Source organism: Aquarana catesbeiana, linkage group LG04 (assembly GCF_042186555.1).
Source record: "Aquarana catesbeiana isolate 2022-GZ linkage group LG04, ASM4218655v1, whole genome shotgun sequence".
Lineage (NCBI taxonomy): Eukaryota > Metazoa > Chordata > Amphibia > Anura > Ranidae > Aquarana > Aquarana catesbeiana.
The window spans coordinates 641,937,367-641,963,144 of record NC_133327.1 but is presented as its reverse complement, the minus strand read 5'-3'; the positions used below and the strand labels follow the sequence as shown (position 1 = coordinate 641,963,144).

The following is a 25,778-nucleotide window of genomic DNA, read 5'->3' as shown; positions in this document are numbered from 1 at the left end:
CTACCTGTGTTGTACTGAAGACTACATAATAACTCCTCCCATCTTATGTTATGGTGAGTAGAGGGGAAGGTTTTCTAAAGTCCAGCAGGGGAGAGCTCAGGCAGGGTTAACGCTGCTTGGAATTTCAGTGTAGAAGAGGCAGCATTGTCTGACAACACAGGCAGATAGGAGTCCACTGGATTTCTTTAATTGTAGCATAGAGGGATGTGCATGCATTGTGTAGTCATGCATTGAGATGTAATTTTTTTTCCCCCCAAAAAATAAAAAGCAAAATAAGTCACCTAAAATCAAGTAAGCTCAAAAGGTCATCTGAAGGTGGAAATCCCAAGAAATAAAAAAAAAAAACAAAAAAAAAAAACCACATAAATGACATTGCCTTAGCTGGAGGATTACTTTTAGCATTGCAAATGTCCTGGATGAAAGAGAAGAAAAAAAAATGTAACATTGACATTTCTTATAATATTTCTATAATCAAACACTGCATTGTTTTCATTATGACAAAACATTTTGAACAGAAAGCAGATGAAAAACTAGTCTATGTGTACAGTCGTGCTAATAAACCAATATTGCCAAACTGCAGTTTTGGGAAGCGAGTCGCCATACTTCCCTTTGTGTCTTCCACTGACTGTAGCCGTTGCTTTTAAATTGGCAAGAGCTGTTCAGATTGCAGTGTCTACATCTATTTTAAGTTCCTCAACAGGCTTCTCAGAAGCCGAAGTCCTTTTTGTATTGTGCTCAGGAGATTCGCTGATCATTCCCAAGATGGCTGCTCCACTGCTGGACTTTCGCACCGCCATGTTCTTTTCAGAGCTGCCGCAGCACTGCTTGGGAGCGCATTGAGTTCTGCAAGAGAGTTCACAAAGGGATATTCTAGAGCCAGACTCAACACTGGAAAACTCAGGCTGGATTGTTGTGGCATGGATTCCTTCATTGTGGAAGAAGTCCTTAATCCGCTTGGCCACATCCATGTAAGCAGTGGGATCCTGGCATTTTATATGAGCCGTGGCAATGATTCGGCTTTCAGCCAACTGCCAGACATGCAGCTCATGGACGGCTTCCACACCCTCCAGGCTTTTGAGCTTTTGTTTCAGAGAGGAGATGTCAATTTGTTTAGGGACTGTTTGTAGAAGGATAAGAGCAGACTCTTTGAGTAGTGGATAGGTTGTGTACAACAATATACACACCATGATGACACACAAAGAAGGATCAAGGTAAAGGACCCAACAAGGTCCAGCGATGGCAACCCGCGGATGTTCTGCACTTTCATTGAGTGCTGCTGAGGTGTGATTCACGTCCGGATGGTCGGAGCAGTGGTCATGCACACAAGGGTTGTAGCACGGTCCATTGGGTGGACAGGGGTTAAAAATTAAATAAAATATTATAGCATTGACCACCACAATGACAGAACCCAACGCATCTCCAAGAACATGTAAGAATACGCCCCGCATGTTGAGTTCAGACCCATCTTCATTAATTTCTCCCATGTTAGTCTGCATGCTTCCATTCGATCTGTGTTCCACTTTGTCTGCCAATAAATCTATGAACAAAAAAATAGAAAATATCAGTTGCCTGCGTTGGCAAAAATCTCAACTTGAAATCAATTACCTGAATGTTTACTTTGGTATTGCACAAAAAAAAAAAAAAAAAAAAAAAAAAAAAAAAAAAAGCGGGGGGGGGGGGGGGGGGGGGGGGGGGTGGGGGGGGAAATGAAAAACAATGTAACAAACAGCATCTCACAAGTCCTTAGACATTTCTTCCTTTACTACGGCTTTTCTACCCTCCTTTGTCACTTGTTGATCCTGACAGCAACAGACCTTGTCCTAGGGCAGCATTCACTGCACTGTATTTATGGAACAGTTCTGTTACCCTAGGACAGGACTACAGAACACCTCTTCATCTTCCCTTCTTTAGGCCCCGCTCACACCTCAGCGTTTTGCAGTGAAAACACTCAAAACAAAACACTATATTCAATAGCCTTTACATCCGAGTGTCCTGTCACTTGTAGCTGAATGCCTGTGGCTCCAAAAAGTACATGATCTGTTTTTCCAGGCAGAATTGAGCATTTTGGGCCACACAGACTTCAATGGAAATGGCTGAAAAAAAAAATTTGAGTTTTGGGGTTTTTTTTGAGCCGGTTTTAACGGATCTCCTCCCCCTAGTGATTTCTTTTGGATAAAAGTAAAAGGCCTGAAGCTTGAATACATATGTAAAACACCTGTAACGCCTGTATGCACTTGCAAAAAAAAAAAAATAAATAAAAAAATAAAAAAAATTTATATAAAAATTCCTGGGGGAAAAAAATCAATACGGTAAATAATAAATCGGTCTGCTCAGGTAGGAAAGCAGCCCGACACCAGGGGGTTGTTCTGTAGTCAATACAGATAGCTGTTAACCGTGTAACTGGCAACAGTGCAAAACAGGCAGATACCACAGGAAGTTATAAGCTCAAAAGATTGCTAGCAGGATCATTCGTGCACTTAACAGTGCTCTGCTCTTGGTGGTGTTCCCGTTTTTTTGCATCAGCATTACTACCTGGAATTAAAATGTATTTTTGGGGCTTTGAACCAGGCCATTAACACAACATGCCTACAACTTTGAAAATTTAAATACAAAAAAAAAAAAAAAAACACACACACACACACACACACACAGAAAATGAGAGGTTGAGAGTGCATAAGTAGTCACCCCTTTTGTTATAAAACCCCTAAATAAAAAGGTGTGGTCGAACGAAATATCTTCATAAGTGCTATAAATACATAAAGTGCAAACAAGGCATCAAAGGATGTCAGTATGAATACAATACATCTATTATGAAAGTCTGCAACTAAGCAAGCAACATGAAGACTAAAAGCAAGACAGAGATGATGCAATTTTCTATTTTTTGCAGAAAATCATTTGGAACACAACCAGTGTTGATAGAGGAATCCCTCCTACAGCGCTATTGTGTTCTGCCAGAAGAACACGATTACTGCTAGCAGCTATAGCCACAAACAGCAAGCGCGCGGGGGTGTAACCTGACAGGCTGGTTGTACTCCAGTACAACTAGCTTGCCCATCAATGGATCGAATCTTGTCCGGTCTCTGCTGAACTGGCCGGGATTTTACCCATCTTTGGCAAGCATAAAGTGTAAGTTCACCTTTATAGAAAGATCTGCAAGGTGAACTTGCATAGGTAACCCGCAGTCAGTGTGAACCTCCTAGGCCAAGCGATGTTGTGATAAACTTGGTAGGCTGCCTGCTTTTTTTTTTGACAGCTGCGATCAAAGAACGGCTCTGTACTCAAATCGAGGAAATGCTGTTTTAAGATCGTGAGGGGGGGTTGAATCGTGATTTCATTATGCATCGTGCAGCTCTGTTGACCTAATTTTTTTGAGCAAGGCCGTTCTCCCCTTTAAACAGAAACCTGTACTAAGAAAAAAAGTATACTGCCATTGCTGTTCTATGGAAAATGCTGCATGCCTGGCTGTCAATAGCTTAACATTTTCAGTCACTGATCTGAAACAAATATGCAGCAGGTGAAAACAGGACTCTGGACCTGCATCTGTGGAAAGCCAGGGACTCAAAAGTATTGAGTCTTGTTCTGTCATTTGGCTTTATGATGCATATAGCAGTTGGATAAAATGAGGACTGTATAAGTATAACCAATATCTAAAGGCCAGGAATACAGCTCAACTTAGAAGTCTTATCCACCCACAGCATACACGTGTACAATACACACACACACACACACACACGGTTCTAACCCACTCAAAAAAAAAAAAAAAAAAAAAAAAAAAAAAAAAAAAAAGGAAGCTTCATCTCTATATAGGCATCACTGGTGGTATAACACTATGGCTAAGCATAGTGGTGATTAATCAAAGCCTCCCCCCCCCCATTTCTTTCTTAGAAAGGAGAGCTCTGATGTAACCGGATCCATGCACTTCCACCCCTCAAAGTTCCTGGTCCTATAAAACCTGACCTTGTAGACAGCAGAATGGGGCAGTGGAAGGTGTATGAGCTGCAGTTATGCAAGCCGGGCAGGTAGACTAACAGGTGCTGTAAATGGAAAAAGCATTGCGATCCTAGCACAGAGAGAATGAGGTCCCAGCCAGCATTCGCTACATCATCCAGCCAGGGGAGGGCTTTGGTTGACTGGTATTTGTCCTGCACTGGAAAAAGGACTAGAGCCAATAAAAGGCAGTTTGTGATTTAATATACCAACAAAGCAAAAAAATATCTCAAATAAAAAAGCCTAGTCAGAGTTGAGCTAGCCTTTAATCTCCTACAGTATCCTATAAAACTTCCAAACTCTAAGGATTTAAAAATGATACAAACAATTAAAAAAAAAAAAAAAAAAACTTTCTGCAGAAGTTCTAATAAAACTGATGACATCCACAAATCTCCCCATGACAGATGGCCTGAGGAAGGATAATCAGCCATGTACACTCCATTATCACTGCCTGGAAAAGGCACAAGCTCTGGCAGTCACATTCACTGCCAAATGTTTTTATTTCAGGTACTTATGTAGCACCGTCAATTTACGCAGCGTTTTACATCAGTCCCCGACCTCGAAGGAGCTTACAACCTAAAATCCATAACACACATTCATACAAATATGATTTGTAAACTATATAAATCATCTAAACGAAAAAAAAAAAAAAAAAAATAATAATATTGAATATCTGCTTTACACTTTCAGCTAGAACCTTAACAGATATGTCAGCTTGACTCTTGGCACCGGCTTATCAGAAGTAATTGCCCTACAAAGATAAACTTTAGATATAAAACCAAAATTACACTTATATTCCACCTGCCAAAGTACAAGCAAGTGGTTTGTTTTTTTAATAAAAAAACAAAAAAAAAAAAACAAACACCACACATACATGTCATACTGATCATCTTTATGCAAAGCACAGAGCAGCCCCTTTAAAGAGGAGGTAAAATTCCTCTGCTGACATTTACCTATAAGTAAGCCTATAATAAGCTCTTGGCCTGGGAACCTCAGACAACTTCTGTCTAGGAGAGAAAAAGACTGGAAGGCTGGAAAGATATTAAAACCAACTCGCTGTCCCAGACGAGAGAAAGCAGCTATTCTATTTTGGAGCGGAGGGAACATCACAGCTGACACTGTGGCTATCAGGAGAGTCTGATCCCTATAATTTGGGGTCCATTGTGGCCGGTAAAAGGCCATCTGGCTTTTTTTTTTTAGCTTACTTCCCTGTTCGGATATTAAGCATTGACCAGTCACCATTGTAGATTTCCAGGTGCTGCATCAGAAGTTGCCTTCATTGTCATTCTATTTCCAAATCATTGTGTCAGTTTTGGGACTTTTGACATTAATTATATGTGGTCTTGGATGGATTCTTTTTTTTAAAAGTTCATCCTGTTTGTTGGGACTTTTTCAACACGATAAGAATTGATTCATAGTGACTTATTCACTCACATGTTATGCGTTTTCTGCATGATTATTTATTGATGGGTTTGAGTTGTTGCAATCTCTTTTTTTCTATATAATAGGGCTTACCTATAGGTAGTGAATATATCTCCTAAACCTTTACCATTTAGACCAGTGTTTCTCAACTCCTGTCCTCAGGACCCACTAACAGGCCACTATTACCTTGGGGGAGATGCAGACTAGAATACTGCAATCACTGAGCAGCAAATAACATCACCTGTGATGTATTTCAGTTATCTTGCAAACATGACCAGGAGCTGAGAACCACTGATTTAGGAGATATTTACATTACATGCAGCCAGTGACATCATAGGCGCGTGTGCTCTGAAGGAAAGGCCACGGGTGCCATTCCTTCCGAGCCCCATGCCATGAACAGTGGCTTCTTCACACATGCGTGGGAGTGACGTCATTGCGGCTCTGGCCAATCACAGAGCCAGGGCCCGCGAACCCAGAAGAAATCTGGGGGAAATGTCAGTTGTCTCAGTGGTATGAGGGCATCTCTGCAACAGCTTTGTTCTAAGGGCCCTTTCACACTGGGGCGGGGGTGGCGTCGGCGGTAAAGCGCTGCTATTGTAAGCGGCGCTTTACCATCAGTATTCGGCCACTAGCAGGACGGTTGTACCCCCGCTAGTGGGCGAGAAAGGGTTAAAAACCTCTGCAGAGGCGCTTTGCCGGCGGTATAGCAGTGCTGTCCCATTGATTTCAATGGGCAGGAGCGGTGAAGGAGCAGTGTATACTCCGCTCCGAAGATGCTGCTAGCAGGACTTTTTTTTCCCGTACTGATAGCGCACCGCTCCAGTGTGAATGCCCTCGGGGCTTTCACATTGGAGACAAAGCAGCGGCACTTTCAGGTCGGTTTGTGGTGCTATTATTAGCGTAATAGCGCCTGCAAACCGCCCCAGTGTGAAAGGGCCCTAAGGCAAGTATCATAATCGCAGATCGCCATTACTAATAATAATAAAAAAAAAAAAATATATAATAATAATAATAATAATAATAATAATAATAATAATAATAATAATAATGCCATAAAAATATAACCCCCATTTTGTAGACACAATAAATTTTGCGCAAACCAATCAATATACGCTTATTGTGATTTTTTTTTTTTTTTTTTTTATCAATTATACGTAGAATACATATATCGGCCTAAACGTAGGGAAAATTTTTTTTTTTTTAATTTTGTATATTTTTGGGGGATATTTTTTATTAAAGCAAAAAATATTGTTTTTTTTCCCCCAAAATTGTCACCCTAAGGCTCGGTTCACATAGGGGCGACTTGTCAGGCGACCTAGTCGCCTGACAAGTCGCCTCCCGTTCTGTGCTACGGAACCGTTCTAATAGGAGCGACGCAAGTCGCTCCGACTTAGAAAAAGGTTCCTGTACTACTTTGGGGGCGACTTGGGGCGACTTGCATAGACTTCTATACAGAAGTCGTTTTGCAAGTCGCCTCAGAAGTCGTTTGCAGGTCGCCTCGCTGAGGCGACCTGCAAGTCGTGCCGCCCCTGTGTGAACCGGCACTTAGTTTATAGCACAAAAAATAAAAACCGCAGAGGTGATCAAATACCATAATTAGAGAGCTCTATTTGTGGGAAATAGAGGACGTCAATTTTGTTTTGGTGCAACGTCGCATGGCCACGCAGTTGTCAGTTAAAGTGGAGTTCCATCCACTTTTACAACTCTTCACAGCATCTTTCACTAAACTGTGCACTGTAAACAAATTGGATTTTTTAAAAAAAATTTTCTCAGCACCTACTGTATATCTGCTGTATTCATTTTTCACTTCCTCCTCCCTGGCCGCGGCCCATCACATCATTTCCTGTTTGCAATGCCTTCTGGGAAGTGGCAGCAACTTCCTCTGAACTGCCGTTGCTATGGAAACTTGATCTGAAACCTATTACACTGCTTGTGCTGCACTGAGCATGTGCGAGATCTGCAAGGCTGAGATCCAGGAAGAAATACAGTCTGGCTTCAGATGCCCACACTTAAGATGGCCACGGCCTGCTGTAAGTTTATAAAATAACAAACTACTGCTATAAACTAACAAAACAGACCTTACTTTACAGACTAACTTTACTAGAATACATTAAGCTTGTGTATTATAGGGGAATTTTTATTTTAAAAGTATAATTTCGGCCGGAACACCACTTTAAAGCGACGCAATGCTGAATTGCAAAAAGTGCTCTGGTCAGGAAGGGGGTAAAATCTTTGGGGGCTGAAGCGGTTTAAAGAACATGTTATACTTACCTGCTCTGTGTAGAGAGCCAAAGCTCTCATACACATCGCTGGAGGAAGATCAGGCTCAAGCAAGTAATGGGAGGGGAGGGAGGGGGTTTAACGCGCTGCACAGAAAAGATTTTTTACCTTCATGCATACACTACATGAAGGTAAAAAAACTTGGACCTTTAGAACCACTTCAATGTTGGTAGTTATACACCCTCAATACAAGATCAAGCTCATGTGTAAAAAGCCTAAGATGACCAGGAGCCCAAATGTGTATGGCCACCCTGACTATTGACAGCTAGACAGTCGTCAGCTCCCCCCAATAATCACCCATCCGTCGCTCCCCCCAATAATCACCCATCCCCCCTCCCCCCCGGCAAAAATCACTAATCTAACAATCTTATGGAATTATTTCTTAATCCCTTTAACATGGAGCAAATCCTTTAACAATTGCTGCTCCATAGAAAGCAATGGATGATCTGGGAAAATGGCAACCGCATTTCAGCAATCCTGCCACTAAAAAGGTATTGTCAGCCAACAGTAGATCTGTAATGTGATATGTCCCCTCGCCCGTCCATGTTATGGGAGGAGGGCACCTTACAGGATTACAGAACTGCCTCAAGGTGTGTTGGGGGGGGGCAGGGTGACATTCAGAATGAATAGCATTGTACTGCACCAACGCAAATAATAAAACCACCATGGTGTCTACAGGCACCTAATGTGAAATGTACTTTATACAAAAGTCAATAAAATTCCAAATCTGATCACCAAATTGTTTTTTTCCTATGCATCCAAGATAAAAAGGGGCCCCTTTTTTGGGGGGGGGGGGGGGGCTGGGTCAAAGCCATTTCTTTAGAGTTTTAGATATTAGGCATTTTCTCAGTAGAATTACTAATTCCCAAACACAATCACTTCTACTGTGGGGACACATTTATTTATAACCATGGTTTACCACAAGGTTTCAAGAAGGGAAACCCCCAACTAGGAACTGTTATACAAGACTAAGTGTAACCAAAGAATTGACTGGAACATTCTTGGCAGTGAAGACTAGACTGTGTTCCTTGGCAGTCCTTCGAGCTCTGCCGTAACGTAGGAGCCCCAGGAGCATACTGAAAAATCAATGTACAAACCCAGGACACAGCTGCTACCGCAAACACAGCCTCGCTAATTACACAGATGTGCTCATTTATAATACTGTCAAATGGGACATTGATTTTTTATTTTTATAAAAGACATGAACGCAAGACAATACAGACAACAACTTAAGGCTGAACTACATGTACATTGTAGGAACACCTGACTGTCATTGCCCATAGTAGGCTTCCTCAAGGTGACAGTGGACCATTCCTATGTAATGAGAATCCAAATGGCCACCTAAGGTCCCCAAAAGACAACACAGGAGCACAAGTGGAAGACAGAGCACCGTCATCCAGTCCTACACAGGGACCTTGAGCAGGAAGAGAAGAAATTTAAAGTGGAACTAAACACTCCTCTCCTTTTCAGCCAAGAAAGCTGCCATCTTGGCCTCGGTTTGATCTGCACATGTGATCAGTTAGGACACCAGCTATTTGATGGTTTGACAACCAGTGCAAAAGCAATCCCAGCATTCCAGGAATGTAACAGTTAAATTGATGGGTTTAAGGTCACTTTAAAGGCCAAGTTCACACTTTTTGTAGTGTGTTAATGAGTACCATTAATGTGTATAGCATTAAAGGAAGGTCGTTCATTTGAGGCCCCTCAAAAAGGTATTTTTTTTTTTGGAACGCACATCGTTTGCTTTGGGGTACCAGCAAGAATCAATGGCACCGCAGTGCACAAACATGTTTTAGCAAATGTTACGGCGCTGCGTTGCTTTAACTGACAATTGCAGTTGTGCGACGCTGTACCCAAATAAAATGTATGTCCTTTTTTTCCCCCCACAAAATAGAGCTTTCTTTGGTGGCATTTGATCACCTCTGCTGTTTTTATTTTTTTTTGCCATCGACAAAAAAGGACTGACAATTTTGAAGGGAAAAAAAAAAAATAAATAATATTGAATTTCTTCATCAATTTAGGCAAACGTGTATTCTTCTACATATTTTTGGTAAAATAAATCACAATAAGCGTATATTGATTGGTTTGCACATAAGTTAACACATCTACAAACTGTGGGATAGATTTGTGGCATTTTTACTAGCAATAGTGGCGATCAGCGATTTTTAGTGGGACTGCAACATTACAGCGGACAAATTGGGATACTGGTGACACTAATACAGTGATGAGTGTTATATATAAAAAAAAAAAAAAAAAAAAGAGAATAAAATGACACTGTCGGGGAAATTGGTTAACACCAGGAGTGATCAAAGGGCTAAGTGTGCTTATAGGGAGTGATTACTAACTGTGTGGGGTATGGTTTGCACCGATACCATACTCTCCCCAACCCCCCCCCCCCCCCCCCCTTCTACAGGTTACAAGTTTTGAGTTACAGAGGAGTTCTAGGAATAGAATTATTTCTCTCGCTCCAACACCTCACATGTGTGGTTTGAACATCGTTTTCATATGCCGGCTTTACTCACCTATGCATTCACTTCTGCGCGCAAGCTCGGTTGGAATTTTTTTTTTTCTTATTTATTTACCTTTTATTTTTACATTTTACACTGTTCTTAACCACTTGCCGACCGCCTCACGCCGATGTACGTCAGCAAAGTGGCACGGGCAGGCAGAATCACGTACATGTACCGATTGGACCCCCCCCCCCCCCCCGTGCCCGAGGCGGTCGGCTTTTGTCCAGCGGCGATCGGAGGTGAGGGGGAGACCATCCATTCGTGGCCCCCCCCCCTCGCGATCGCCGCCGGCCAATAGAATCATTCCTCTGCTGCTGTATGCTAAACAGCAGCAAAGGAAATGATGTCATCTCTCCTCGGCATTTTCCGTTCCGGCGCCGAGGAGAGAAGACTGCAATGCACCAGCGGCCTAGTACACCCGGTCGTAGTCAAACCAGCACTGCAGTAACACTTGGTGACGTGGCGAGTCCATAAGTGCAGTTCAAGCTGGTGAGATGGCAAGCACAAGTAGTGTCCCGCTGCCACCAAGAAGAAGACAAACAGGCCTGTCGTGCCTATAATGCCCTTCCTGCTGCATTCGCCAATCATAATTGGGAACCCACCGCTTCTGCAGCGCCCGTACTTCCCCCATTCACATCCCCAACCAAATGCAGTCGGCTGCATGAGAGGCATTTTCTTTATGTCCTCCGAGTACCCCTACCCAACGAAACCCCCCAAAAAAGATGTCGTGTCTGCAGCAAGCGCGGATATAGGCGTGACACCCGCTATTATTGTCCCCCCTGTCCTGACAATCCTGGTCTTTGCATTGTGAATGTTTTGAACGCTACCATTCACTAGTTGAGTATTAGCGTAGGGTACAGCATTCACAGACTAGGCACACTTTCACAGGGTCTCCCAAGATGCCATCGCATTTTGAGAGACCCGAACCTGGAACCGGTTACAGTTATAAAAAAAAAAAAAAAAAAGTTGTCGTTTTATTGTTCTGCTCTTTTTTACTGTATTCTATTCTGCAATGTTTTATTGTTATTATGTTTTATCATGTTTGCTTTTCAGGTATGCAATTTTTTTATACTTTACTGTTTACTGTGTTTTATTGTTAACCATTTTTTTGTCTTCAGTACGCCATTCACGACTTTGAGTGGTTATACCAGAATGATGCCTACAGGTTTAGGTATCATTCTTTTCAGCCAGCGGTCGTCTTTCATGTAAAAGCAATCCTAGCGGCTAATTAGCGCCCCCCCCCCCCCGTATTCCGTGTTTTTCCTCTGGCTCTCCTGTCTCAACAGGGTGATTCAGCAGCTGACCATAGAGCTGATCAGAGACCAGAGTGGCTCCAAACATCTCTAAGAAACCGGAAGCTACGAGCATTTCATGACTTAGATTTCGCCGGATGTAAACAGCGCCATTGGAAATAGGGAAAGCATTTTATCACACCGATCTTGGTGTGGTCAGATGCTCTGAGAGCAGAGAGATCAGGGTCTAATAGACCCCATTTTTTTTTTTTTAAATGTTTCTTGCCTGTCTTCATTTTCAAAAACAAATGAGAGCTGCAAAATACTCACCATGCCTCTCAGCAAATAGCTTGGGGTGTCTACTTTCCAAAATGGGGTCATTTGGGGGGGGGGGGGGGGGGGGGGGGTTTGTGCCATCTGGGCATTCCATGGCCTCCGAAACTGTGATAGGCAGTGAAGAGTGAAATCAAAAATTTACACCCTTAGAAATCCTGAAGGCGGTGATTGGTTTTTCGGGGTCCCGTACGCGGCTAGGCTCCCAAAAAGTCCCACACATGTGGTATCCCCGTACTCAGGAGAAGCAGCTGAATGTATTTTGGGGTGCAATTCCACATATGCCCATGGCCTGTGTGAGCAATATATCATTTAGTATCAACTTTTTGTAATTTTTTTTTTTTTGTCATTATTCAAATCACTTGGGACAAAAAAAAATTAATATTCAATGGGCTCAACATGCCTCTCAGCAATTTCCTTGGGGCTTTGGTGAGATATCAGGGGTCTAAGCAGACTCCTGACATTTCCCCTTTGAGACAGGGAAAGAGGGACTGGGTGAATCTGTGTTCTCAGTCTCTCAGCAGCCTCAGCTGCACTAAAGATGAATGGACAGGAGACAGAGGCTCCTCTCCATTCATAAACTGAAGCAGCGTAAACACAGTTTACGCTGCTCAGTTATGAATGGAGAAAGTCAGTGATCACTATAAAAAGGGAGGTCTGTGCTTCTCTCCCCCACCTGCGCACCGATCACCCGACTGACCAGGAATCAGGTTAGGCATCAGAGCATTTGCTCAGTATCGGTACAACTCTAGTGTGGGGGATGGACTAACTGGAGGAAGAGAGACATCCGTGTTCCTGATTAGCAGCAACACAAGATCTCTCTCTTCCTCTGACAGAATGACGGTCTGACTGTTGTTCTGCCTCTCCAGGGAACGATCGGTGGGTCCCAGCGGCTATCGTACCCACCGTGTCCAATCACAGCGGGAGCGGGCCACCAGGTACCTCGTTTCACGCAGCCGGGCCACCCTGCCGCAGTAAGACCCCTTTCCACCGGGGCGCTTTGCAGGCGCTACAGCGCTAAAAATAGCTCCTGCAAAGCGCCCTGAAAGAGCCGCTCCTCACACTCCATGTGAAAGGCCGAAGGCTTTCACACTGGAACGGTGCGCTGACAGAACGGTAAAAAAAAAAAAAAAAAAAAAAAAAAAGTCCTGCTAGTAGCATCTTTGGAGCAGTGTGTATACCGTTCCTTCACTGCTCCTGCCCATTGAAATGAATGGGGCAGCGCGGCTATACCACCGGCAAAGCGCTGTTTCAGCAGCGGTTTTAACCCTCTCTCGGAAGCTAGCAGAGGGGTAAAACTGCCCCGCTAGCGGCCGAGTACCGCCGCTAAAAATAGCGCCGTTTTACTGCCAGCACCCGCACCGCCCCAGTGTGAAAGGGCTCTAAGGCTCGATTCACACCTATGCATGTTGCTTTTGAGCGTTTTTGGAGGGTTTTTTTTCATGCTTGCCACGTTTTTGAGCAGCGTTTTTGTAGCGTTTTGCGGCGTTTTTGCGTTTTTTTTTTTTTTTCATTTTTTTTTACAGTCTTACAAAAAAAAAAAAATAAAAAAAACGGCAAAAACGCACCAAAAACGCATCAAAAACGCATCAAAAACGGTGCACTTGCGTTTTTGATGCTTGTCCATTGAAAACCATTACATGCAAAACGCTGCTTTTTGCATGAAAAAAGTCCCCGACCCTTTCCAAAAACGCAGAGATACAAAAAAGCATTGATGTGAACATGTTCCATAGGAACCCATGTTAAAAAATTCCCGTGCATTTCTGCAAAATGCAAAATGCATCAAAAAACGCGCTAGTGTGAATGGGGCCTAAATGTGCTGTGGGCAGTCCGGAAGCAGTTAAATAGGTTATGGTTTTTCCCCCCCAAAAAAAAGGGGGGGGGGTATTCTTGAGGAAGTTTTCTTGTTTGCTAGCTTGAAATTCAGCTTTATATATTCTTATTTTACTGAATGGATATGTATGTTGGAGTCCAATGCAAATTAAAGTGGTTCTAAACCCTAAAACTTTTTTTACCTTCAAAGAAAGAAAGGATTTTTTTTCCCAGATTCATACTTACCTAGGTGGATGCAGCATCTGTCCCCCGGCGCCTCTACACAGAGAACCGAGCAATCGACCACCACCGATCATTCGGTTTTCAGAGCTCTGTGAGCAGAGAGCTGGCGACTGTCGGTCACAGTTCCCTGCTCTTCTCCCTCCTCGCTCATTGGAGCACTGGGCTGTGGAGGGGGCAGTTCTGGCTCTCAAGGGCTCACTGAGAGGCTGAGCCGGGTGTCAGTCCAGACACCTGGCGGATCCAGACTTTGTCATAATGACGCGGTGCCTGGACTGACTTCTGTGACGTGTGGATTTCAGCCTGCTCTCTGCTGAAAATGGGTCACAGGAGTGCAAAACAAACTGCATCTCTGTGATCCATAGGAGAAGTACAGCCAAACGAGCTTTGGCTGGACTTCTCCTTTAAGGCATTCCCTGCAATAAAGTGATATTCAGTCCTGGTTCACACAGTGCAATGTGGGAAACGCACAAGATGCACTGCATTTCCTCTCATCACACACTGCATAAGTAATCACACGGCATCGATGTGATTTGCTGTGGATGTCAATGTTAGATTAAACATCGCAAAACACAGTGCGATTACCATAATCGCATGGGTGTGAACACCCATGCAATGTGATTCAGGTGCATGGGAAAAAAGGGTTCTGCACCATTTTGGTGCAGATGCGATTTGAACCATACAAAATGTATAGCTCAAATTGCACCACATGTGATGTGCACAGGAATGAGTTGATTCAGCACGCTCTAGGGTGAGCCCAGGCTAAAGGTTTGGTTTTTAAAAAATATGTTATACTTACCTGCTCTGTGTAATAGTTTTACACCTAGAAGCCCTGATCCTCTTCTTCTCAGGTCTTGACCCCCCCCCCCCCCCCCCCCGCTTACGCACCTGGCTCTTCCCCCATGACCAGTGCCCCCTTGATGATTGCCTTCCTATGGGGGCACTCGGTGTGAGGGAGGACTCAGGAGTGCCGAAGGGACTCCAGAAGAGGAGGATCTGGGCTGCTCTGTGCAAAACCATTACACAGAGCACAAGTATGAAATGGAAAAAAAAAAAAAAAAAACAAACAAACACACACCACACACACACACACACACTTCAAGGTTGCATATTTATTCAAGAAAAGAATTCATCTTAAAAAAAATGACAAGTAAAAGTCAAATAGGCTTTTTTTTTTTTTTTTTTTTTTTTGCACACTCCTTGCTTTCTGCACACTACTCGATTCTGCACACGGCTCCTAAAGAATAATACCTGTAAAATGACTAACGCTTGAACAAATGTTGTGCAACCAAAGACAGATGATCACACGCATACTTAAGTAACAAACTAAATACCCTAGAGGACAGCAACAAACAGCAAAGACCGTGCTAGAAGTGCATTGCTATGCAGGTTTCATGAAAGACTAAACCAATTGGCTACTTTCTACAACATAGCTATATTCATGTACTCTGCAGATATAGTCTCTGCTTTAGACTTTGTGATGTTAAAGGACCTGTGGACTGTCAGACTAGGGAAGAGGAGGCTGCAGGGACCAGTCTTACAGACTGGGGGAGCCTGATCAATCAGCTTGGGTACAACCAGCCTGACAGATTCTCTTGCGATTATTGCTATCGGCTGCTAACAATAATCACTGTCTCCTCCCAGCAGGGATGGCTTTCCCCACCCTCGGAACAGACAAATGGCTTGGCAGGAAAGATTCCCCCGTCAGCACTGTATGTTGATGTGGGAATCGTGTTAATTGTTTTTCCTGCAACCTGTGTTTCAAAGTCTTCTCTACATCCATTTAAACTGCTGAATTTATAAGCTTGTCTGAGAGTAAAAAAAAAAAACACAACACGGAAGAAGGGAGTGGAGCTAGCGTTACACTCTGGAGAGCTCTGAGAGCTGATTGGAGGGGAGGGAAGGGACACTCCACTCCCCTCCCTCCCCCCCCCCAACCCACACAGGAACAGAGCCAAGGTGGTCAATCAGCTGGAGCTCCCTCCCCTGTCACCTTTTTTCTTTTGGTGTCAGGAAAACTCGCCAGAAGTGACTCATGCCGATAGCAGAGGAACAAAGCAGCAGACAGAAATGACACTTAGTGCTCCTAATTGACACAAGTACACACTATAGAAGGATATGCCTTGTTCATTCATATTTCACATCTGAAGTTTACAACCACTTTAAGCCATCGGTTATTGATCCCAAAATGGTTTCTATACTGTTGTTAGGGAAGGGCGTAGTCACAAATAGGTTTTTAGTAATCACAAAAAAGGTCACTGGGTGTCAAAAGTGCCAGTAGCTGATGTGTCAAATTTTTAGTTGCTTATCTGGAGGAACATGTAGTAATAGTGAGAAAATGCCTACATCAGCACACTTAAAAGGAGCAGTCACTCTGTGGCCCCTGTAAATAGCACACGTCATATGGGGCACTCAGTGAGGTGCTGCCTTTGAAGATATATAGTCCCCATCAGGAAGCTGGAATCACCTGAAAAGCAACAATTTCTAAATCCCATCGAGTCAGCTATGATAAAGAACACTTCATTTTTGTTTGCATGCTTTACATTGTTTTATTAACGCATTCTATGCATTAAGGTAAAAAACCTTCAGGCTGGGTTCACACCGGTGTGAACACAGACATGGCATGTGATTTGCACTACATTGCAGAGCACAATAAATGTCAATGCGATGCGAATTCAGCCATACAAAGTGTATGGCTAACATTGCATCCGCACCAAAATGGTGTAGGACCCTTTTTTGGGTCCGCATCGGAATTGGATGGCATGGGTGTTCACACCTATGCCATCCAAATCCTGTACCATTTCACAGTTCGGACTGCAATCCGATCTTGGGGGTTTCATTAACTTTCTATTGACACCCGCAGCAGTTCCCAGAGGGCAGTGTGAACTGCCTGAGAGTGACATGCAATGCGGTAACCTGCACTGAAATCACACAGATTACTGAATCACACATGTGAACCCAGACTCAGGGTGCAGCTTTCCCTCCGCCCCCCCCCTCCGTACCTACCTGAGCCCCATCTCAATTTAGTGATGTGCATGAGAGAAACTCTCAGAAACAAAAGCTCCCCTGGGTCTCTCTCCTCATGGACTCACACAGCAGTGGGAGTCATTGGCTCCTTCTCCTGTTAATCCCAGCCAGTAAGCACATGAGGAGAGAGCAGGGGGCGGGCCTGAGCCATGCTTTGTCTGTGAATGGACAACTTCCATTCACAGAAGCACAGCTCAGGAGTGAGCCTGTTAGAGTGCCCCCATAGCAAGAGGCTTGCTTTTGGGCACTCAACAGGGCAGGAGCCCTGACAGGGGACACAAAAAGAAGAGGATCGAGGCTGTTCTGTGCAATGGTTTTGCACAGAGCAGCCTCGATCCTCTTTTTGGGTCCACTGTCGGTGCTCCCAAAAGCAAGCTGCTTGCTATGGGGGCCTCATGCGTTTTTTTCTTTTAAAAATTCCAACCTTTAGAAATCACTTTAACCACTTGCCGACCGGCTCACGCCGATATAAGTTGGCAAAGTGGCACATTCCCGTGAATCGCCGTATGGCTACATCGTCCCCTTCAAGAACCGCCGGAGGTGCGCGCGCCTGCAGCACGGCGGGGGAACTGATGCGCGTGGCCAGCGGGCGCAATCGACAGAACGAGAGCTAGAACGGGGATTTGTGTGTGTTAACACACAAATCCCTGGTCTGTCAGGAGAGAGGAGACATATCGTTTGTTCCTACTAAGTAGGAACAGCGATATGTCTCCTCCCCTAGTCAGTCCCATCCCCCCACAGTAAGAAAGACTAACTAGAGAACACATTTAACCCCTTGATCATCCCCTAGTGTTAAGCCCTTCCCTGCCAGTGACATTTACACAGTAATCAGTGCATTTAATAGCCCTGATGGCTGTATAAAATGTCAATGGTCCCACCAAAAATGTGTCAAAAGTGTCCAATCTGTCCGCCGCAATGTCGCAGTAATGCTAAAAATCGCAGACCACCACCATTACTAGGGATGCACCGATACTAGGCATTTTCACGAGTATCTGTACTCTGGAAAATGCACCAATACCGGAAGTGATGTCAGTTGGGGGTGGGACACCACCTTCTCCCCTCCGGCTGAAGGGTTCGGAGCAGTACGCTCCTTACGGCACCAGGACGAACAGGGCTCCCGGCTGTCTTTTTTCATTATGCAGCACTGCCGCGATCCTCTCCTGCCTCTGTAAACAAGAAGAGGGTGGGTAATGTCTTGACTCCTGCCATCCTGTTCCTGCACAGAGAGAGAGCTGGCTAGATGGCTGGCCGCTATCCAATAACAGAGAGTGGGCGGGTTGCTAAGGGCAAGGGGATGGACAGCATCAGCACGTGTGTTTCTATGTGAGGCAGCTGTGGAATTGTCCCTGGAAGCAGAACCGAGTAATGAGGAGAGCAAGTCCTGCAAACAGGTTAGTGTATTATGTACAGTGTCAGCAGGGTACAGACCAGTCTTATACACTAGCACCATACAGTATATACAGACCAGTCTGTACCCCAACGCCCTGTACTGCGCCCTCCCTGTGTTGCCTCCTCCTTCCCCCACCAGCTGTCACCTCTGCCCCCATGTCTCCAAATGACCCTGCCATCCTCTTCCCCAGCAATCGCAGCCTTTTTCTTAATTCCCCCACCCCACTACCCTGCCCTTACTTACCCCTCTACTTTCCACCCTGCCCTCACCCAACTCCCCAAGCCTCCCAAACCACCCCCCCTACCTACGCGATAGGTATTGGCGAGTACTTGCAAAAAAGTATCAGTACTCGTACTTGGTGTTAAAGTGGTATCGGTGCAACCCTAGCCATTACTAATAAAAAAAAAAAAAAAAAAAAAAAAAAAAAAAAAACACAAGTATATAATAAAAATGCCATAAATCTTTCCCATAGTTTGTAGACGCTATAACTTTTGCGGGGCGGGGGGGTTGTCGATGTAGTGGGTACCCACTTCCAGCTGATCCCACTGCGGCAAAGTCACCTGGAAGTTCACCCCTCCTCCTTCCCCGCCGCCAGGCCATTCACAAGGCGCAGCACAAGAAATGGTGGCCGCAGCACCTGAGAGCCAAAACGATTGCCAATGTCTGGCATTGTACAAGTGTGAACCAGGCCTAAATACAATTTGGGAGATTTAAATAAAACTAGAGCAACCCCCAGACGACGTCCTATCGTGACAAAACGCGTAGGGTGTGGCCTACAACGCTGAAGTCACTACGCTGTTCCTCTCTGCCGAGCTGGATGGGAAGTGTGTGCCCAGCGGGAAGCCTGCGGAGACGCCGTAACATCGTGATTGCCTTTACACTCGCTTATTGGATTTGTTTGTAAGTGCATCTTTTATTCATTAAATTTTTATTGGTTGGAACGATTACACTATGGGAGCCTTTCTTGTTTTTATTCCCGGAGCCATACAGCTTTAGCCGCAGACCCAGATGCCGGTATAGGTTGTTAAGAAACCTCTAATCTCCCATATGCCTGGTCAGACCGTTGTGGTCTTCTGAGTCGGTAAGGAGCCTCATATTCACTTGGGTGCATTCACCTCTTGGGAGATTGGACTTTCTTATCACGGATTCTGGATCAGCCTTTTTTATGCTTATGAACTCTATATTTTTTGGAATTGCACTATTTGTGATGGTACTCTTTGTATGATTATTTTCGGTTCATTTGACACTATCACTTGAGTATTTTAATTATACACAATCCTTTAGTGGTCATAACAACCTTATGGTATGCTTTTTATGGTATCAGTTATGATATTATGGGTCACAATTTTTTCATAATTTTTTATTTTACACTTTCTTTTTTCATTTATTGGTTATCCTTAGGGCTGCATTATTTTTATTACTTCTATGCAGAGCTGCACCAGATTTTGCACTCTCTAGTTTTAGTAAATCATTCCCTCTGTATCCCGTGCTCCTAGAAACATCACTATACCTGACCAGTTCAGCAGCAACATACGGTACCTGAAAATGTAAAATTAGTAACAATTTGGCTGGGAAATCAAGGAACACTGGTGGCTTAGGTTACCGGGATAAAACCTCAGTGCATAGATGGCCATACACTGCAAGGTTACAATTGTTCAGTCCCATGGGCTATTCGTGCATGCCTGGTTACAAATATGGACCAATATATAAATATTTTACCTAAATCCTCATATTACATCATTTTGGTAGGAAGACTGCAATCAGACTAGAACGTGTGTCATCTTAGAGAGACAGGCTTACCTAAACAATCCATTAAATTTTTATCCAATCAGGTATCCCCTCACACCACACAACTGTTGGTAGAACTTGAAGGCCACACAGGCAGATTTAGGTTTAGGAAAACCTAACAATCTCAAAGCATTTAATGGGATGCGATTCCAGAGATAAGTAAGACCGAGTTACAAGAGAATTCCTGGAGCTCTCCTTTAATGGACTGAGGGAGGTAAGCTGGCCAAGCACGGCTCAAGTTTCAACTCATTCCTGTGAACTGAATTCCCTGAGGCCCTGCTGACATCACCCAACTTGACAAATTTCAATAACAAAAAAATAAAAAATATATATTATCGAAGAAGTCAGCCAAACAATGACATTGACCAATTGGTTGCAGCCACTATTCAGATGTTTGAACAGTTGCTGGCTGTCAGAATACAATAGCCAACAGCGTTACATTCCTCCATCCACGATGTTTAGCACGGGTAGAGGAATCTTTGAATTTCTTCTACAGCCCAGTCTATATGTGTACAGCCATATATAAATCCTCTATAATAATAATTTCCCAGGACAGCGGTCTGAAATATCAAATGGTACCATCAGCTCAGTCCTCCCGTTCCCTATGATCTCAATGGAAGTCACTACAATGGTTGCCCCCAGGGACCTCCATTTCGAGGACTATTTCCACTGAAACGCCAGGGACCCAAAGTAATGATCACAGGTAGGACTGTGCCGAGTATTGGAAAAACCTTATCCAGCATCAATCACACTTGCAAATCCTGCCACTGAGACAACTTGCCAGCTGCAGGATCACTATAGAGGGCAACTCCAGCTGTCTGGCTGGGAACATTTCCAGAGGAATGCCATGAAAACAGACTGTAGTTTTTGGGTGCGTTGGCGGTAAAGCGACGCTATTTTTAGCAGCGTTTTACTGTCAATTTTGCAGCGCTATTCGGTCGCTAGCAGGGCGCTTCCCCCCCGCTAGCGGCCGAGAAAGGGTTAAAACCACCGTAAAGCGCTGCTGCAGCAACGCTATGCCAGAGGTATAGCTGCGCTGCCCCATTGATTTCAATGGGCAGGAGCGGTGTATACACCGCTCCAAAGAGTTTTTTTTTTTAACGTCCTGCAAGCGCACCGCTGCAGTGTGAAAGCACTCGGGCTTTCACAGTGGAGAGAGACAGGAGCGGCTCTTTACAGGTGCTATTTTTAGCGCCTCGGTGCGAAAGGGGTCTTAAGCTTTGGAAATAACAAGTGGAAGCTGATCAAATCCCCCCAGTGTGAAGCCTCATACTTGCCTCCTATTGTGCTTCTCAGGTCGGGTTCACACTGGTATGACACGACTGTCATCCTACTTTGCCCTGCAACATTGGTCCTACTGACATCCGACTTGAATGAACAGGATAAAGATTTTGCTCTGACTGAGATAGTCTGACTTGTCCTTTGACCAATCAAAACAATCTCAGTGTGACATCAATTCCTTTTACTGCTGCTGTAATCACCATGTTGGATGTCACAAGTCGGATGGTTAGGACAAGGATCCGACTTCAATGATATTCAATGGGCTGAAGTAGGACCAAAGTAGTACAGGAACCTTTTTCAAAGTCAGACCGACTTGTGTCCGATCAGTTAAGACGGTTCTCATAGGGAATTGTTGATTTACACACGTCATGTGCTCTCAATGTCGGAGTGTTTGTCATAACAATGTGAACCCAGCCTGAATGATCATTCCATTACATCAAAAGACAACCTGTCACAGCAAGGTTCCCATGTGAGAAGCTTCAGATGACAGCTGTCATTCTCATAGTACTATGGGCAAGAGAACTTGGAAGAGGTCATTGCTCTAGAACAGACATCTCCAAACTCCGGCCCTTTGCTTGTCTTTATCTGGCCCTTGGGGCACTCACTATTCATCCCACTATGAGACATTATTCTGACCACTGACACCAACAATGGGGAACCATTCCTCCCCCTAATACCAAAGATGAGGCACTGTTTATTCCCACTGATGCAAGAGAAATGTTCTACTGCCATCGGCCACAGTCCAGCCCCCCTTAAGACTGAAGGACAATTAACTAGCCCTTTGTTTAGAAAGTTTGGAGACCCCTGCTCTAGAAGTAGCAGGGATCAAGAACAGCTTCCACCGATGGCATTTCACACAGGCACAGTGCTGTGTTCTCCCCTATCCTCACCGTGCTTGCCCAGCACAACCTCTGCCATTGGCTCAGTCCCCCTGCTCCCTAATATCTCAATGGAATTAAGTGACCACAATGATGGCCACATAAACCTCTCTTTCGAGGAAAATTTCCATTGAAACAACAAGGACCAGAGGCACTGATCACAGCAATAGATCGCTAAAGAGGGCAGAGAAATGACCACCTGTTTCCATGTTGTCACCCTGGAAAGGAAGCCTGAAATTGTGCCCTCTCTAAAAGGTCCAGTCACTGTAAGTTGTCCCCAGCAATAGATCACCAAAGAGGACAGAAAAACCACCACCTGTTTCCATGGGGTCACCCTGGGAACGCTGTTGCCAGTGTTTCCCTCTATAGCAGTCCTGTTGCTGGCGAGTTGTCCCCAGCAGTGGTACCGTATCTGGAGATCATTTTCCAGGAAAGGAAAGGACAGCACAGAGGGAAATATAAGGAAATATAAGTCCCACCGCTTGGGGAAAACTCACCAGCAACAGGAGCACTTTAGAGGGAAAATGTTGTCAACTGCATTTCCAGTGTAACACTATGGAAAATGTGATGGTTTTTATGTCCTCTTTAGCGATCTATTGCTGGGGACAACTTACCAGCTACTGGATCGCTAGGGAGGGCAACAATGGCCTGACCAGACAGCATTTCCAGGGTGACACCAGCAATCTATAGTTGGGGACCCCCTACCGGGGACAGTGTGACAGGTCACCTCCCTCCTGCTGTGCTTTTCATGAGATCCTGTCCCAGCCAGGTGCCCAGGTGAGAAGTGTCAGATGACAGCTGTCATTCTTCTAGCAGTATAGATAAGTGAGGCTGAACACACTTTACCGCGCTTTCCTGGCACCACCTTTACCGCACTCCTATTGGCTCAGTCCTACTGCCTTCTAATATCTCAATAGAATTAAGTGACCACAATAATGGCCCTATAAACCTCTATTTCCATTGAAATACCAGAAGCACTGATCACATGGTACATATCTGGGGATCCTTTTCCAGTAAAGGGCAGCACAGAGTGAAATGTGAGGCTTGAGTCACAATTGCCAATCCCACCGCTGGGGGACAACTCGCCAGCAACAGGACTGCTATGGAGGGAAACACTGGCAATGGCATTTCCAGGGTGACGCCATGAAAACAGGCAGGGATATGGTCAGGACAACTTCCCAGTGATGGGACTGCTATACAGGGTAACACCAGCCTTGGCTGGCAACTGCATTTCCAGGGTGATGCCATGGAAACAGGTCGTTTTTTTCCCTGTCCTCTTTAGCAATCTATTGCTGGGAACAACTTACCAGTGACTGGACCGCTAGAAAAGGGCAACAATGGCCTAAACCACACAGCATTTCCAGGGTGACGCCATGGAAACGGGTAGTGATTTCTCTGCCCTCTTTAGTAATCTATCGCTGGGGACCCCCTACCGGGGGCAGTGTGACCCCCTCCCCCCCCCCCCCCCCTGTGCTTTTCATGACATTACAGGAGATCAAAAGACAACCTGTCCCAGCCAGGTGAGAAGCTTCAGATGACAGCTGTCATTCTCTTAGCACTATGGGAGGAGTGAAGTCAGTTCATTGCTCCAGAAGAAGCAAGGACTTGGCACAGCTTCCAGCTGAGGCTTCTCACACAGGCCCCTTGCAGTGACACTTGGTGGGTAATGCTCACCGTGCTTCCCCGGCACCACCTCCACGGTTGGCCCGTTGGCCCAGTTCTCCACCAGGTTGTTGGTCTCCTCCCGGTCCAGGGCGGCCCCCTCTCCGGCCGATCTCTCCCCCCGGCCCCGGGTCTTCTTGCCCCCGTGCGCGTGCCCGTGTCCGCCGCCTCCTCCTCCGTGCGAGTGCCCGTGTCCGGCCCCGGCGCTGTCCCGGAACATACACAGGCCGATGAGGTTAATGAGCAGCCCGCCGGCCCCGACCCCGATCACCACCAGCGGCTGCTCGATGGCCTGCGGCTCGGTGAAGCGCTCGATGGCCTCCAGCACGATGGTGAAGCAGAGGGCGGTGAGGAAGATGGCGTTGACCAGGGCGCCCATCACCCCGGCCCGGATCCAGCCGAAGGTGTTCTTGTCGGTGGAGCGGGTCTTCTGGGCGAAGCGCACGGCGATCAGGCCGACCACCAGGGCGATGACATCGGACAGCATGTGGAAGGAGTCGGAGAGCATGGCCAGGGAGCCGGTCACCCGGCTGACCACCACCTCCACCACGAAAAACACGAAGGTCAGGCTCAGCATACATAGCAGCCGCACTCGGTTGGAGTTCCACATCTCGGCGGAATGTCGGGGACAAAGGTCGCTGGAGAGAGAGGAGTGGCGGCCCGGCGCAGGCTGCGGAGACGAACACAGGCCGGAGACCGGCGGCGGCAGCGGCTTCTCGCTCACTGGGCATCTCTGACGTCCGGAGGAGGAAAATAATACAAACTTTTGCACCCGAAACCGTCTTTTCCACACGGAGCGAGCTGAGGAGCCCCGCCCAACCGCTAGCGCCTGCCTGCCATTGGCCGAGCCGGGGAGGGGGACGTGATGGAGTGCGTGCACAGCCTGTAGCCATGGCAACGGCCGCCATTACCCGAGGAAAAAACGCTCTGTTGCCGCTGGAGCCTGACTGGCTGTAGGCGCGACGCCATTGGCCGAGCCCGCGGTGGCTATGGCAACGGCGCCGTGAGCAGAGCCTTCTGTCTCTGTGGCAACAGCGCTGTGGTGAAGCCGTGGCAAGGGCACACTGACCAGACCTGTGTGACTAGGGATAGTTGAAACTGAGGGCCCATTCACACTAGCTGTAAAACACTCCAAAGTGTGGGGGCTCACTTACCTGACAGCCATGACCGCCATTACCTGAGAAAAAAAAAATCTGTTGCAACTGAGCCTGACTGGCTCTACCCATAATGCCATTGGCCGAGCCTGCGGTGGCCATTGGCAACGGCGCCATGACCAGAGCCTTCTGTCTCTGTGGCAACAGCATTCTGGTGGAGCCGTTCAGTGCTATGGCAAGGGTACCCTGACCAGACCTGTGTGACTAGGGATGGTTGAAACTAAGAGCCCATTCAAACTAGCTGTAAATACATTAAAACACCTCATAGGGTGGGGGCCTGAATGTGTGCACAGCAATGACCACCATTACCTGAGGAAAAACGCTCTGTTACCACTGAGCCTGACTGGCTCTACCCATGACGCCATTGGCCGAGCCCGCAGTGGCTATTGGCAACAGCGCCTTGACCAGAGCCTTCTGTTTTTGTAGCAACAGCTCTGTGGTGAAGACATTCATTGCTATGGCAAGGGCACACTGACCATAACTGTGTGACTAGGGATGGACAAAACTGAGGGCCCTTTCACACTAGCTGTACATACATTATAACCCATCACACTTACCTGAATGTGCGCACCGCAATGACCGCCATTACTGACTTTAGTCGGAACGCCATTGACTGAACCCGCAGTGGCAATGGCACCAGGACAGAGCCTTTTATCTCTATGGCAACATCACTCTGCTGGACCAAATATTGCTATGGCAAGGGCACCCTGTCCATACTTGTAAAAAGGAGTGGGTGAAACTGAGGGCTCATTCACAGTAGTCATAAATCCATTAAAACGTAT

General features: G+C 45.7%; 1 protein-coding gene across 1 annotated transcript; it reads right to left on the bottom strand.

Moving 5' to 3' along the window:
* Positions 1-450: 450 nt before the first annotated feature.
* On the bottom strand, positions 451-24,641 carry SLC30A1 (solute carrier family 30 member 1). The gene is made up of 2 exons (XM_073628415.1): positions 23,855-24,641; positions 451-1,537 (listed from the first exon to the last, which is right to left on the bottom strand). Exons 1-2 carry the CDS (start codon positions 24,450-24,452, stop codon positions 660-662), a joined length of 1,476 nt encoding a protein of 491 aa, XP_073484516.1. The 5' UTR covers positions 24,453-24,641; the 3' UTR covers positions 451-659.
* Between the last annotated feature and the right edge of the window lie 1,137 nt (positions 24,642-25,778).

Bases quoted from the DNA above. Each gene is read 5' to 3' on its own strand.
- SLC30A1 (XM_073628415.1), bottom strand. From the start codon at position 24,452: ATGTGGAACTCCAACCGAGTGCGGCTGCTATGTATGCTGAGCCTGACC. The intron at 1,538-23,854 runs GTGAGCATTACC...TTTTGTTCATAG, and splicing joins GGTGGTGCCGGGGAAGCACG to ATTTATTGGCAGACAAAGTG.